At 44.1% G+C, this 16306-nt stretch overlaps 1 protein-coding gene across 3 annotated transcripts in view; it reads left to right on the top strand.

Moving 5' to 3' along the window:
• LOC116973120 overlaps positions 1-16306 on the top strand; it is a 79302-nt gene that overhangs the window by 12410 nt on the left and 50586 nt on the right. For all 3 annotated transcript variants that reach the window (XM_033020833.1, XM_033020836.1, XM_033020834.1), the window contains exons 6-8: positions 217-333; positions 8548-8708; positions 14552-14698. In XM_033020833.1, coding sequence (XP_032876724.1) covers positions 217-333; positions 8548-8708; positions 14552-14698 — 425 coding nt within the window. The remainder of the gene's footprint in view (positions 1-216; positions 334-8547; positions 8709-14551; positions 14699-16306) is intronic.

Here is a 16306-nt window from a genome sequence, read left to right on the forward strand (position 1 = left end):
TCCATTCTGTCACGCATTCCTAACGCATTAAAACTTTGCTGCACTTTGTGCCCACTGCAGCAATAACAACAACAGTCGTGCTCATTCTAAAAGCCACAAAGGGCACTTTTCATTTTGAAGATTTTTGACGATTGTAAACTTCGGCTATTTAGCTTTGCAACTGCAATTCATTGTGTGTCTGCGACCATTAACTATTTCTGTTTCCTCTCTTTTAAGTGCGTGCTGCTTAATGAAATATTTGAGCTGTTCAACTACATTGACAGGAGTCAGTTGACCTCTGACCTTGGTGGATACTTGACATACCAACACAAAGCCTGGGTCCACTTCAGGAAGGTAGGATTTCAATACTGCAGCTTACTTGATAGTTTAGAGATACAGCACGGAAACAGACCCATCAGCCCACTGAGTCCGCACCGACCAGCGATCCCCGCACTTTAACACTATCCTACACACACTAGGGACAATTTACACATACAACAAGCCAATTAACCTACATACCTGTACGTCTTTGGAGTGTGGGAGGACACCAAATTTCTCGGAGAAAACCCACGCGGTCACGGGGAGAACGAACGAACTCAGTACAGACAGCACCCGTAGTCAGGATCGAACCCGGGTCTCCGGCGCTGCAAGCGCTGTAAGGCAGCAACTCTGCCTCTGCGCCACTGTGGCCACCGTGCTAGCTTTTACCACAACTACCTGCTTCACACCATGTTTTTGTAATCTATGTGGAATTTCGTTCTTGAGGTACTCACAAAGTGCTGGAGTAACTCAGTGGGTCAGGCAGCATCTCTGGAGAGAAGGAATGGTTGACGTTTTAGGTCGGAACACTTCTTCAGAGATATTCATTCTTGATATAATCTTGAGGAAGCTATGTTAGTTTTTTGATGGAGGCAAGTACATTTGCTCATGCGTCACTGGAGCAGAAATAGGCCTTTCAGCCCATCGAGTCTACTCTGCCATTCAATCAAGGCTGATCTATTTTGTCCCCTCAACACCATTCTCCTGCCTTCTCCCCATAACCCCCGACACCCTTGCTAATTAAAAATGTATCAATCTCCGCTTTAAAACGTGTCCATTGACTTGGCCTCCACCGCCAACAGTGGCAATGAATTCCATGGATTCACCTCACTCTGAATAAAGAAATTCCTCCTCCTTTCTGAAGATACGTCCTTTTATTCTGAGACTGTGCTCTCTGGTCTTAGACTCTCCAACTAGTGGCAACATCTGCTCCACATACACTCTATCCACACCTTTACATTGGACCCTTTGGATTGAATGGCTTGCCTTTGGCTGAAAATGCAATGAAACTCTAACCCAACATGTTTAGGATCTGTTACTGGACTGGCAGATTTTCTAGGCTAGCGGATGTCATAATCGTATAGCATTGAAACAGACCCTTCAGCCCAACCTGTCTATGCTGGCAGGAGGAACTGCAAGTCTATCAGCTTTGTTTTCCCTGCACATGAGAATGAAGAATCCAAAATCTTCACGTCCAGCCCTATTGACTAGAATGTGGAGGAATGATGACCAGACAAGTGAAAGACTGTCCTTTTATAAAATTCATCAACAACTTCTTCAAGTAATTTTGGTTTTCATTTTGACAGCAACTTAAATGGAGTGAAACATTGCAGTGTGGAGTTAAGTTTAGAGATGTGGTGCTGAAACGGGCCCTTCAGCCCTCCGAGTCCAGCAATCCCCTTACGGAGGGTATCTCAACATGTTTTGTGATGTTCTAGCTGAGGACAGAACAGCGAGTGGGGGTGGGATTACATTTTGCACTTGGTCTGGAGGCCAGAAATGAAGGAGCTTGTGTCTCTTGCAAAATAGGGAAGCAATGGAGGAGGAAGTAAATGGATGTGAGATGTTTTTTTAATTGAGGCCTCGCTTAATGAAAAGCCTAGTACAGAATTAAAAGCGTGGTTTGTTGTGGAAAAGGTGTAATCCGAGTTATGTCGAACATGTTAAATAATGCATGTGATTCAGATCAGTTGACTAAGTGTGGCATGGTAGAAACACAAAGTAATGATACACAGGGGGGGGGGGAGAATGATATTGATGCAGTTAAATACAACTGTGGTTAGCGGTGGCTGCCTCTCCACTTTTCTTCATTGTATGGCATGTACCTGCTTTGATATCGAGAGCTGCTACTTATGTTGCCTAGGAGAAGCTTGAGCAAGCATGACCTAATTAACAGTTAGAAATAAACGCTGTTCATTAGCGGGGATCATGTTGTTATGATGGAACCAGATATATTCGGCACTTTTCTCATTCCTTAAATGCTGCCACTTCTCTCTTTGGTATTAACTATTCCCGTTTCAACAGAGCTAGGAACACATTCCATGAAGAGCACAGATGACGAAAGGCACTTGCGTTTCTTCCGTTTCCTGTATTTTAAAGTATAATATTGTCGGGGTGATTAACTATCAGTTTCTAGAGATTAAAAGAAACAAGTGGAGATGTTTAGACTGAACCTAGGGAACAGTATAGGAACTTTAGACACACAAAACTGGAGTAACTCAGCAGGCCAGGCAGCTTATTTGAAGACCTACTGTGTTACTCCAACATTTTGTGTCTTATCTTCAGTGCAAAACAGCATCTGCACTTCCTTCCTACACAATATAGGATCTTTGTGGGTTCAATATGAATGCACAGTTCTTGTATTAAAATTGGGCACGAGCAAGATTCTCCAGAAAGTGCGGAGATTCAATTTAGCAATTGCATTAAAGCAAAGATTGTAATAAATAGAAACATAGAAACATAGAAATTAGGTGCAGGAGTAGGCCATTCGGCCCTTCGAGCCTGCACCGCCATTCAATATGATCATGGCTGATCATCCAACTCAGTATCCCGTACCTGCCTTCTCTCCATACCCTCTGATCCCCTTAGCCACAAGGGCCACATCTAACTCCCTCTTAAATATAGCCAATGAACTGGCCTCGACTACCCTCTGTGGCAGAGAGTTCCAGAGATTCACCATTCTCTGTGTGAAAAAAGTTATTCTCATCTCGGTTTTAAAGGATTTCCCCCTTATCCTTAAGCTGTGACCCCTTGTCCTGGACTTCCCCAACATCGGGAGCAATCTTCCTGCATCTAGCCTGTCCAACCCCTTAAGAATTTTGTAAGTTTCTATAAGATCCCCTCTCAATCTCCTAAATTCTAGAGAGTATGAACCAAGTCTATCCAGTCTTTCTTCATAAGACAGTCCTGACATCCCAGGAATCAGTCTGGTGAACCTTCTCTGCACTCCCTCTATGGCAACAATGTCCTTCCTCAGATTTGGAGAGTGTAAAGTAAACTACATTATCTTTTTAAATTGTTGTACAATTTTACTATTTTATTCCACTCCCTTCTCTCCTCTTTAACATACACGATTGTTATTCTGTGGTCACCATGAATTGAAAGAACAGGAAAGGTTATGATATAACTCCATACAACAAAACGGAGACACAAGAGACTGCAGATGCTGGAATCTTGAACAATATATAAACTGTTGGAAGAACTCAGTGGATCAGGCTACATCTGCAGAGGGAAATGGACAGACAACATTTTGGATCCTGACCCTTCTTCAGTGATTAAGTAGTTTTAGAGATACAGCGCGGAAACAGGCCCTTCGGCCCACCGAGTCCGTACAGACCAGTGATCCCCACACATTAATGCTATCCTACACACATTAGGGACAATTTTACATTTCCACCAAGCCAATTAAACTACAAACCTGTACGTCATTGGAGTGTGGGAGGAAACTGAAGATCTCTGAGAAAACCCACGCTGTCACGGGGAGAATGTACAAACTCCATACAGACAAGCGCCCGTAGTCGGGATTGAACCCGGGTCTCTGACGCTGTAAGCGCTGTAAGGCAGCAACTCTACCACTGCGACCCCGCGCCGACCTGCTTGCCAGGGACTGAAGGCGACTATCCCGGCAATCTCTTGCAAGGCTCAGATTTTCACCTCTGAACTCGGAGGACTGCTGAACTTTTAATTTCATTTATGGCTGCAAGCCCATATTTCTCTTGAGCATAATAGGTACATAACTATCATTACAATCGCGAATATAATTACAAAACATGATGACTTTAGAAACCCAAGTTACTCCATTTGGCATCATTAACAACATGCGGATGAATAAAGTGCCCACCAGATTCATGGCTGTCGAAGCTGTTGCTGTGTCAATGATTCAATGATACTTTATTGTCATATAAGTGATAGGAGCAGACTTAGGCCATTCGGCCCATCAAGTGCCATTCAATCATGGCTGATCTACCTCTCCCTCCTAACCCCATTCTCCTGCCTTCTCACAACCCCTGACACCCGTTCTAATCAATCTGGGTACAGTGAAATTTTTTGTTTTGCATAGAACTCAGTAAAATCATGTGGCGTAGAATTTGAGTCTGTGTCTTTCAATGTCAAAATGTTCTTTTTTGTTTCTGCAAATATTAGTGAATGAAATTGCTTCTAAATACATCACATTCTGAGGCTGTTTCTCTCCCCATCTTTCCTTTCTCTGATGTGCCTTATGGTTATGATTCCATGGGCAGTCTTAACCTAAGCAATCCTATATCATTAGGCAGAGTATACCAGAGTGATTCCCAGTGCAAATTAGAGGAACAGCATTCCATATTTTGCTTGGGCAGCTTGCACTGCAGCGGTATGAATATTAACTTCTCTAACTTCAAGTAACCCTTGCTCTCCCTCTCCCTCCATCCCTTCCCAGTTCTCTGACCAGTCTAACTGTGTCCGACTAAATTTTATCTCTGTTTGCTTTGTTGTTACCTTCCCCCAGCTGAGTGATCTATCCTACATTTTCCTTGAACTTCGTCCCCCTTGTCTCGTTTTCACGCCTTGCACTTCCTTATCTCTAAGTCCTTCTCCCTTGACTGTCAGAAGAAGGGTCTCGTCCCGAAATGTCACCCATTCCTTCTATCCAGAAGTGCTGCCTGCCCCGCTGAGTTGCTCCAGCATTTTGTGTCCCAATCAGTGACTTATTCCTCACGGAGACTGACACAGCTGAGTCTGGCCCTGTCTCTAGTCGATTCATTCATTTGCACCAGTATTTTATCTGTTGTTTAGTTTAGTTTATTATTGTTACGAGTACAGAGGTACAGTGAAAAGTTTTTTTTGGGTGCTAACTAGTTAATGAAAAGACTCCACGAATACAATCAAGATGTCCAGTGTTTGACTTTTTTTCCCTTTACAAGTTTCAGCAAACTCCAAACTTGCTGGAGTTTTTCTTTGTTGCTGAAAAAGGTTTTATTTTCTTGCTGAAAAAGGTTTTATTTTCTTGCTGAAAAGCATCAAGGCTTTTCTCTGGTGAAAACCCTATCCCTTTCAACAAAGGTTGACCGATGACAGAGGTTATGGGGAGAAGGCAGGAGAATGGGGTTAGGAGGGAGAGCTAGATCAGCCATGATTGAATGGCAGAGTTTTGATGGGTTGAATGGTCTAATTCTACTACTATCACTTACCAACTTATGAGGCGTCTTGAAAGAGGAAGCTGAGGCACCTCCTTCGTGTTGCCATGAAGATTGCCGATCGACACTGCTGGGAATTTCTCCACACGTTCCGTTTTCTCGCTCTTATTTTATCCTGCTTCACTGATTTGCATTCTCCGTCATGTACATTAATAGTTATCAGCTTGGAGTAATCTCAGTAAGCTTCATGCAGGGTAATTTGATAAGGAACAAAAGCCTTCCTCTCCACTCCCTCACCAGGAGCCACATTCTTGCAGCCACTGATCTGCACCCAGTCTGAGAGTTACTGTGAAATGATTCCTCGGGCACAGAACATAATGGCGATGAAGAGTTATCTCAGGGGTTTTAATTTGAACCAACTCGTGGTTTTAAAAAGTCCTAAGAACTTGGCAACAGTGGGCACAAAACAGCACGCATTACTGCCCTTGCTACAGAACCATCCTACCAGCAACTATGAGAATGACTGAGGAAAGACATTCTTGCCATAGAGGGAGTACAGAGAAGGTTCACCAGACTGATTCCTGGGATGTCAGGACTTTCATATGAAGAAAGACTGGATAGACTCGGCTTGTACTCGCTAGAATTTAGAAGATTGAGGGGGGGAATCTTATAGAAACTTACAAAATTCTCAAGGGGTTGGACAGGCTAGATGCAGGAAGATTGCTCCCGATGTTGGGGAAGTCCAGGACAAGGGGTCACAGCTTAAGGATAAAGGGGAAATCCTTTAGGACCGAGATGAGAAAAACATTTTTCACACAGAGAGTGGTGAATTTCTGGAACCCTCTGCCACAGAAGATAGTTGAGGCCAGTTCATTGGCTATATTTAAGAGGGAGTTAGATGTGGCCCTTGTGGCTAAAGGGATCAGGGGGTAAGGAGAGAAGACAGGTACAGGATACTGAGTTGGATGATCAGCCATGATCATATTGAATGGCAGTGCAGGCTCGAAGGGCCGAATGGCCTACTCCTGCTCCTATTTTCTATGTTTCTAACGAGAGCAGTCCTAAGCTACTACCTACTGCATTGGAGACCCTCTGTCTATTTTTAATCAGACTTTACTGGGCTCTATCTTGCACTAAACGTTATTCCCATTATCATTCAGTTTATTGTCACGTGTACCGAGGTTCAGTGAAAAGCCTTTGTTGCGTGCTAATCAGTCAGTGGAAGACAATACATGATTACAATCAAGCCATTCACAGTGTACAGATACATGAAAAGGGAATAACGTTTAGAGCAAGCTAAAGCTAGTGAAGTCCAATCATAGATAGTCCGAGGGTCTCCAATGAGGTAGATAGTAGTTCAGGACTGATCTCTTGTTGTGGTAGGATGGTGCAGTTGCCTGATAACAGCTGGGGAAAAACTTTCCCTGAATCTGGAGGTGTGCGTTTTCACATTTCTATACCTTTCGCCTGATGGGAGAGGGGAGAAGAGTGAATGGTCAGTTTGCGACCCGTCCTTGATTATGCTGCTGGCTTGCTGAGGCAGCATGAGGTGTAAATGTAGTCAATAGAAGGGAGGTTAGTTTGTGTGATGGTCTGGGCTGTGTCCACAATTCGCTGCCATTTCTTGCAGTCTTGGATGGAGGTGTTCCCAAACCAAGGTGTGACGTATCTGATAAAATGCTTTTTAAGGTGCACCCATAGATGTTGGTGAGAGTTGTAGGGGACATTCCAAACTTCCTACGCCTTCTGAGGAAGTAGAAGTGTTGGAGTGCTTTCCTGGTCGTTGCTTCAATATTAGGTGGTCCAGGAGAAATTGTTTTGTATCTGTGGATGGCTCGATAGTTTAGTTTAGAGGTACAGCATGGAAACATGCCCTTCGGCCCACCGAGTCCACACCGACCAACGGACAATTTGACATTTATACCAAGCCAACTAACCTACAAACCTGTACGTCTTTAGAGCGTGGAGGGAAAACTGAAGTTCTCGGAGAAAACCCATGCAGGTCACAGAGAGAACGTACCGACACGCATCCGTAGTCAGGATCGAACCCGGGTCCCTGGTGCTGTAAGCATAGAAACATAGAAAATAGGTGCAGGAGGAGGCCATTTGGCCCTTCGAGCCTGCACCGCCATTCATTGTGATCATGGCTGATCATCCCCTATCAATAACCCGTGCCTGCCTTCTCCCCATATCCCTTGACTCCACTAGCCCCTAGAGCTCTATCTAACTCTCTCTCTTAAATCCATCCAGTGACTTGGCCTCCACTGTCCTCTGTGGCAGGGAATTCCATAAATTCACAACTCTCTGGGTGAAAACGTTTTTTCTCACCTCAGTCTTAAATGACCTCCCCTTTATTCTAAGACTGTGGCCCCTGGTTCTGGACTCACCCAACATTGGGAACATTTTTCCTGCATCTAGCTTGTCCAGTCCTTTTATAATTTTATATGATTCTATAAGATCCCCCTCATCCTTCTAAACTCCAGTGAATACAAGCCTAGTCTTTTCAATCTTTCCTCATATGACAGTCCCGCCATCCCAGGGATCAATCTCATGAACCTACGCTGCACTGCTTCAATCACAAGGATGTCCTTCCTCAAATTAGGAGACCAAAACTGTACACAATACTCCAGATGTGGTCTCACCAGAGCCCTGTACAACTGCAGAAGAACCTCGTTACTCCTATACTGAAATCCTCTTGTTATGAACTCTACCGCTGAGCCGATTGCTGATTGTAATCATGTATTGTCTTCCACTAACTGGTCAGCATGCAGCAAAAGCATTTCACTGTACCTCTGTCCAAGTGACAATAAACTAAACTCAAATACATTGGAATTCCAGCTTGCTGACTAACCATTGCATTTTTTTTTTTAATGCGGAATGTTGGGAATTCTCGGAGTTTTGAGATTCTGCTGACTGATGAGGTCTGGGGTGGGTGGTGGAGGGAGAAAGCCTACAGAGAGAACAGGTCGTCTATCCATGTTCTCCAGAGATGCTGCATGACCTGCTGAGCTACTCCAACACTTTGTCTTTTTTTGTGAACCAGCATCTGCAGTTCCGTGCGTCTTGTAATTTGAACTGGTTCAGTTGGTGGCCTTTGGATGATAACTAAATACAACTATTGGGTTATTTCTCACAGGAGATGGACGGTTTTGCCCATGGATATCTTGCCTTGGCCCAGAGATTTCCTGGCTGCTTAGCGGGTCTCCAGCAGTGGATCTTTCAGTCATTGCCTGCAGATGCTGGTGATTTGGAGCAGTTCTCCCAGACCATCAACAAACTTCATGCAGAATGGCGGAGGTGAGCATTGTGCACAAATTCGCTAATGCTGGTGGGAGAGTCTAGGATCAGAGGTCACAGCCTCAGGATAAAAATACTTTCAGGAAGGAGATGAGGTGGAATTTCTTCAGTCAGAGGGTGGTGCATCTGGAATTCATTGCCACAAAAGGCTGTGGAGGCCAAGCCAATTGATATTTTTAAGGCAGTGATAGATAGATTCTTGATTAGTATGGGTGTCGGGGGCGATGGGATGAAAGGCAGGAGAATTGGATTGAGAGGGAAAGATAGATTAGCCATGATTGAATGGCAGAGCAGACTTGATGGGGCGAATGGCCTAATTCTACTCCTATAACCTATGAACTTGTGCTACACCAGTACTTAGAAAGGAGTAAATCTTTTTTTTAATTTTATCTGTAATTAAAATGTCTCAATGCCTCGATTGTAATCGTGTACTGTCTTTCTGCTGACTGGTTAGCACGCAACAAAAGCTCTTCACTGTACCTCAGTACACATGACAATAAACTAAACCAATGTGGAATTGATGCTTTAAAACAAAACTTCCAAGGTTTATGGTCTTGCTGGGCACAGTGTAACAAGTATAAAAGCACAGAAGCTGTAGTCTTTCTGTGGACAATGTGTACGAGACATCAGAACACATCATCGTGTCCTCAGAGGAAAAAGCCACTGGTAACAGATTACCAGCAAATGATTAAAATGTATAAATCTAGCTGCAACAAGAAAATTGCTGCCTTGCCCCTCATTCTTTTCAATGTAAATAAGTCCGAGTGCCCTCAGCACAGCAGGCAATGCAATGCCCTTGTTAATGTTTTAAGATTAATGTATCCAGTGTATCAGCAAAGAACAATGGCATTGTTGAGTGAAGCATGGCAGCTTCGTTTGTCATCCCGGGCTACTTCTATACAAAGTAATTAGTGGTGGAGAAAAAATGTAGCTTTGCGGAGGGAATAGTTGGTGCTGTTTCACTTCACTCCCCCGGCATTCCTTGTGTGAATGGACGTGTTTGAACACTGGGTCCGCAGTGCGTTAATAATCCTTCCAAGTATGTCGAGCATTTTGCTCTTAAGGCGTACACATTTCTATTGAATGCTTTCTGTTGCAATGGCACTGCTTGTTGGCGATGGGAGTCTGCTTTTGGTGCTGGGACGTGGTGGGTAGTGGAATATGGAATAGGATGGGGCCCATCATAGAGTCATGCAGTGTGGAAGCAGGCCCTTCCGCCCAATAGGTACATTTGACCCGTTGAGTTGCTGCAGCTTTTTGTGTCTATGTACATTTGAACATGTACCTGTCCAAATGTTTCTTAAACGTTGCAATAATACCTGCCTCGACTACCTCCTCTGGCAACTTTGTGTGAAAAATGTTACCCCTCGGGTTCCTATTAAATCTTTCGCCCCTCCCCACCCCATAATGTTTATGCCGAACATTATGCCACGTTAAACTGATCTCATCTGCCTGTACGTTATCCATATCCCTCCATTCCCCGCACTTCCATGTGCCTAGATAAACCTCTTAAATCCCACTATCGTATCTGCCTCCACCACCACCACCACATCAAGCAATGCATTCCAGGCCCCTACCGCTCTGTGGAGTGAATCATTTAAAAAATCTTGCACCACACATCTCTGATGAAACTTGCCCACTATCACCTTATGTCTATGCCCTCTAGTATTGGACATTTCCACCCTGGTGAAAAGGTTGTGACTATCCACTCTATCTATGCCTCTCATAATTTTATGTACGAATAATTTTCCATACACATTTCATGGTAGTACAGTGCATGAGAGGCCAAAAGTGGTTTGTTCCATGCTCAACAGTTCTAGAGGCAGAAGGGAGAGTGGACGCTGGCGCACTTTAGCTGCCGCTGCTCTCTCTTCACATTGTGTTTTTGATTTTTTGTTTTTGGACTGAATTCTGTTTTTAATTTGTGTTTCTGTGATGTCTTTATTATTTATTTTATTCTGATTATACGTTTATATTCCTGTTAATCTATGTAAGGTGTCCTTGAGATGTCTGAAAGGCGCCCAATAAATAAAATTTATTATTATTATTAGAGGCAACAAATGTCTTCATTTCAATATGTCTACATTTAAGCAGTGATCAGTCTTTTCACAATACAGAAGAGAAAGGGTTTGGTTGAATAAACGCGAGGAGTTTGGAATGAATGAGTGATACTTTATTGTCACATGTGACAAGTCACAGTGAGATTCTTTGTCTTTGCATACACAAGGTATGCAAATCGTCGCCACATAAAGGGTGTTGATAAAGGGTCCCATTTTAACACAAACCATTTTTAACACATTCCATTTGTGGTCCTCTGTTCTCGGTGGTTCCCACACGCCGGGTCCTCCTTTGTTCTCGGCTGTGAGTCTTAAAACCAGTTGAAGATTCACAGTGTTACTTACCTGTGTCCCCACCAAGCAAACATTGGATGTCTGGCAGACCCGTCAGCCCCAGGTTATCGTGACCTTCCACCACCCCCCCCCCCGATGTTTTTTTTTTGTGTGTAAATTGGCTTGTGGCTATAATGACGACATCAAGCTATAGCTTCTCCGTTTCACTCTGCCCCTTCTTGCAGCACCACCCACAGTGATCCGTTGATGGAGAGAGGGTGGAGATTTGGCACTGGGCCCCATACTCCAGAAAGGGGTTAGTGTGTTGCAAGTGGATGAACCTCTGAGCCTGAAATTCCATTTCACTGAAGCCTAAGTAGCCGGGTTTGTATGGAACATAGGAAGGTACAGCACAGGAACAGGGCCTGTCCACTTACAATGTCTGTGCTGTACATGATGCCAAACTCATCTCATCGTCCTGCACATGATCCATATCACTCCATTCCCTGCATGACCATGTGCCAGGGCAAAAGCCCCATAAATGCCACTATCATATCTGCCTCCACCACCAGCCCTGGCAGCGTGTTCCAAGCACCCACCTCCCTCTGGTTAGAACGCAACAAAACCTCGGTACACGTGACGGTAAACTAAACTAATCCCTGAATGTAAACCAAACTCTGTATGTGGGGACAAAAAAACTTGCCCCGCATATCTCTTTACACTTTCCCTCCTTCACCCTAAAGCCATGTCTTCTAATCTTTGGTGTTTTCACCTGGGAGAACGTTTCTGACTGTTGTGTAACATCACGAGGAAAAACCTTTTCACACAGAGAGTTGGGAATCTGTGGAATTCTCTGCCACAGAAGGCAGTGGAGGCCTTCGCTGGATGGTTTCAAGAGAGTTAGATTTAGCTCTTAGGGCTAACGGAATCAAGGGATATGGGGAGAAAGCAGGAACGGGGTACTGATTGTGGATGATCAGCCATGATCATATTGAATGGCGGTGCTAGCTTGAAGGGCCGAATGGCCTACTCCTGCACCTATTGTCTATGTTTTTATCAAATGGGAGGCAGAACACGAGTTGAGTACATGCGACCAAGGACAGGTTTTGACCCTGAGCTGTCGCCAAGGAGCAGCCTTGGGCCAGCAATTAGGGTAGACCTGATCTTCTCCTCACCAGACAACATGGGTTACTTGGAAAATCGTCATGTCAGTCATACAGCATGGAAACAGACCCTTCGGCCCATTTTGTTCACGCTGACCAAGGTGCCCCAGCTAGGTCCAATTTGCCTGCATTTCGGCCTCTAAACGTTTCCTATCCATGTATCTGCCCAAATGACCTTTGAATGCTGTTGTTGTGTCTGCCTCAACTACCTCCTCTGGCAGTTTGTTCCATACACCCACCACCTTGTGTGTGGAAAAATTTGCCCCTCGGGTTCCTATTAAATCTTGGCTCTCTCACCTTAAACCTATGTCACCTGTTTTTTGATTCCCCTGCTATGGGTAAAACATTGTGCATTCACCATATCTATTTCACTCATGATTTTGTATACCTCAGCAAGATCGCCCCTCATCCTCCTGTGCTCCAAGGAGTAAAGTCCTTGCCTACCCAACCTCTCCCTGTAGTTCAGGCCCTCGAGTCTACCTTTTGAAACCCGGGGAAGTTGTATTTTTCTCCCCGACGGCTCAAGAAACAGCGTCATTCAGGGAATTAAACTAAAATGCCTCATGCAGCACTGGTTTATCCAGATATACGCATCATTCTGGAACCATTGCATTTATTAAGGATAATGGGGCACTCGATATTCCCAGTCCTGAGAAGCAACTTTTGGGCAGTTCTATCTATTTCAGCTTCTGTGCACCATGGCCTTGGCTGCCTGTGCTGTGTAATTAGACCAAAAGTGAACGAATAAAATTGGCAAACAGAGCACCTACTCAAGTTTATAATGTAAATCCCGCAGCCGGCAGTGATCTTGTGATCGTCTAGTTAAGCCATCGTGGCTTAGTTTATCTACGTTTGACTTTCTTATTTTTAAAGTTTGTTGCAGGATCTTTTATCTTGTGCTCTTGCATAGAATTGGAAGGGAGGGCTCCATGACTATGGATTGCAACTGTTGAGGTCTGGGATCATAAGACGTAGGAGCAGAATTAGGCCATTCGGCCCATCAGGTTCGCTCTGCCATTCCATTGTGGCCAGACACAAAATGCTAGAGTAACTCAGTGAGTCAGACAGCATCTCTGGAGAAAAGGAATAGGTGATGTTCCGGGTCGAGACCCTTCTTCAGACTCTGAACTCTATTCATTTTCTCTAGGGATGCTGCCTAACCCGCTGAGTTACTCTAATACTTTGTGTCTATCTTCGGTGTAAACCGGCATCTGCAGTTCCTTCCTACACATTCCATCGTGGCAGATCTATTTGGAAGAGGCATTGAATTGGAATAGACAATAGGTGCAGGAGTAGGCCATTCGGCCCTTTGAGCCAGCACCGCCATTCAATGTGATCATGGCTGATCATCCCCAATCAGTACCTCGTTCCTGCCTTCTCCCCATATCCCCTGACTCTGCTATTTTTAAGAGCCCTATCTAACTCTCTCTTGAAAACATCCAGGAAACCTGCCCCCACCACCTTCTGAGGCAGAGAATTCCACAGACTCACCACTCTCTGTGAGAAAAAGTGTTTCCTCGTCTCCATTCTAAATGGCTTACTCCTTGTGATGTCTTTGTAATGTAATATATATATATTGTGTAATCTAAATACATTGTGTAATCTAAAATGGAAACGCGTGCCTGAGCCTCGTGATTGAGGTCAAGTGACCTTCAATTATAAAAAGCAGTGATTGCAGAATAAACGGGCTCTTGACTCTTACTCGGTGGTGGACGTGTCTTCTTTGTGCTAGTCACAACAGAGCCTTACCTCATTCCGCAACCTTTACACTCCTTATTCTTAAACTGTGGCCCCTGGTTCTGGACTCCCCCAAAATTGGGAACATGTTTCCTGCCTCTAGCGTGTCCAAACCCTTAACAATCTTATATACTTCAATGAGATTCCCTCTCATCATTCTAAACTCCAGAGTGTACAAGTCCAGCTGCTCCATTCTCTCAGCATATGACAGTCCCGCCATCCTGGGAATTAACCTTGTAAACCTAGGCTGCAGTCCCTCAATAGCAAGAATGTCCTTCCTCAAATTAGGGGACCAAAACTGTACACAATACTCCAGGTGTGGTCTCACTAGGGCTCTGTACAACTGAAGAAGGACCTCTTTGCTCCTATATTTGATTCCTCTTGTTATAAACGCCAACATGCCATTCGCTTTCTTCACTGCCTGCTGTACCTTAATAATTTAACAATTTTCATTAAATCTTAATTTATTTGGTTTGATTAAAAACTTGTGTGTATTTAATTTTTCTAATGCAACATTTTTGGTAATCAACATTTTGTTTCAGCAATTTTAACCCTTTATTGCCTGGTTGCGGGTTTAAGTTGGTTGTGAAATCTCTGCTTGTTTCTGCTTCAGGGATCTGGGAATTGATGATCTACTGAGAAGGTGTGAGGAGATTATTGAGAAGTTCAGGGATCCAAAATCTGATCCCTGTTTTAATGCCATGGCTGGGACTGCACAGTTTCAGCAGGAGGCTGACGACTTGCTAAAGAAAGATGAAAGGTATGTGTTTAGTTTCTGCAATGCTTATTGTACCCTGAAATAAATACGAAGTGCTGGAGTGTGAGGGGAAGGTACAGGAGCCTGAAAACAGTCCAGATTCACGAACAGCTTCTTCCCTACAGCCATCAGGCTATTAAACACTACAACCTCAAATAAGCTCTGAACTACATAGACTATTATTGTTATTTTGGCAATATAATTGTTATATATATATATATATACACTTTTTTTTTCATTTATTATATTGTTTACAGTGTACTATGTTTATATATTCTGTTGTGCTGCTGCAAGTAAGAATTTCATTGTTCTATCTGGGACATATGACAAAATACTCTTGACTTGACTAACTCTGCGGGTCAGGCAGCATCTCTGGAGAACATGGATAGGTGAAGTTTTGGGTTGAGAATTTTTTTTTGTTTAGAGATACAGCAAGGAAATAGACCCTTCAGCCCACCAAGTCCACACCTGTACACTAGTTCTATCCTACACACTAGGGACAATTTACAGAACCTACAACCCTGCATGTCTTTGGAATGTGGGAGGAAATCGGAGCACCCGGAGAAAGCCCATACGGTCACTGGAGACTGTACAAACTCTGAAAATGAATACAATACAAGCTAAATATCAAAACCCTAAAGTGGAAACAAGAAACAGAGCTCTGGAAACAACAGAGCATGCACCCATGAGGATGAATCTCTGAACATATAGATCCTTATTTGTTCTTGCAATGATATGATACAGTGAAGCCAGTTATCAATAGGACAATATCAGCAATTAATCAGTGATAGAGAAGCTGTAGTGGGAAACTACTTTCTGAAATGTAATTAAAAATATAAGCAAGACTATTAAGATGGAGACCCAAGAGACTGGAAAATCTGGTGCAAAGAAACAAAGTGCAAAGAGGACTTGAGCACGGGTGGAATGTGCAGCGGGTCGGGCAGCATCTGCAGAGGGAAACGGATAGTCGACGTTTCATGTTGAGACATTCATCACGACTGAAAGAATGGAGGAGAGGTGGCCAGTATGAAGATGTGAAGGAGGTGGGGCGAGACCTGGTGTGTGTTTGCTAGCATTTAGGTCGGACCCCATCCAGGTTAGTGGATGGTTAGAGGACCCCATCCAGGTGAGTGGATGGGATGATAAAGGGGGGTGGGGGGTAGGGAGAAGATTGATAGATTACGCCTGCAGGGGGAGAGAGGGGTGGAAATAATTAAAAGTCTGTACTTGGTTCATAGAGGTAACCAGGGCTGTAGATGATGGAATCTGATGGGAAAGGCTTGTGGAGTATGGGGCCCAGGGGGGAAGTGTGGGGTGGTGTGCGGAGGGAGAGAATCCGATGCGGGGAGTGTGTGGGTGATGGTCAGATGGGGGGGGGGGGGGGGGGATAAAGAAGCTGGGTGAGTGTCTATTTCCATTGATGGGCTTTGCTTGACCCGCTGTGTTCCCCCAGCAGTCCTAATTTCACATTAAAAGAAATCTAATGACTGAAATCATATCGTAAGATCATTAATGATAGGAGTAGAATTAGGCCATTCAGTCCATCAAGTCTACTCCGCCATTCAATCATGGCTGGTCTATCTCTTCCTCCTAACCCCATTCTCCTGCCTT

The sequence above is a fragment of the Amblyraja radiata genome, chromosome 5 (assembly GCF_010909765.2).
Source record: "Amblyraja radiata isolate CabotCenter1 chromosome 5, sAmbRad1.1.pri, whole genome shotgun sequence".
Lineage (NCBI taxonomy): Eukaryota > Metazoa > Chordata > Chondrichthyes > Rajiformes > Rajidae > Amblyraja > Amblyraja radiata.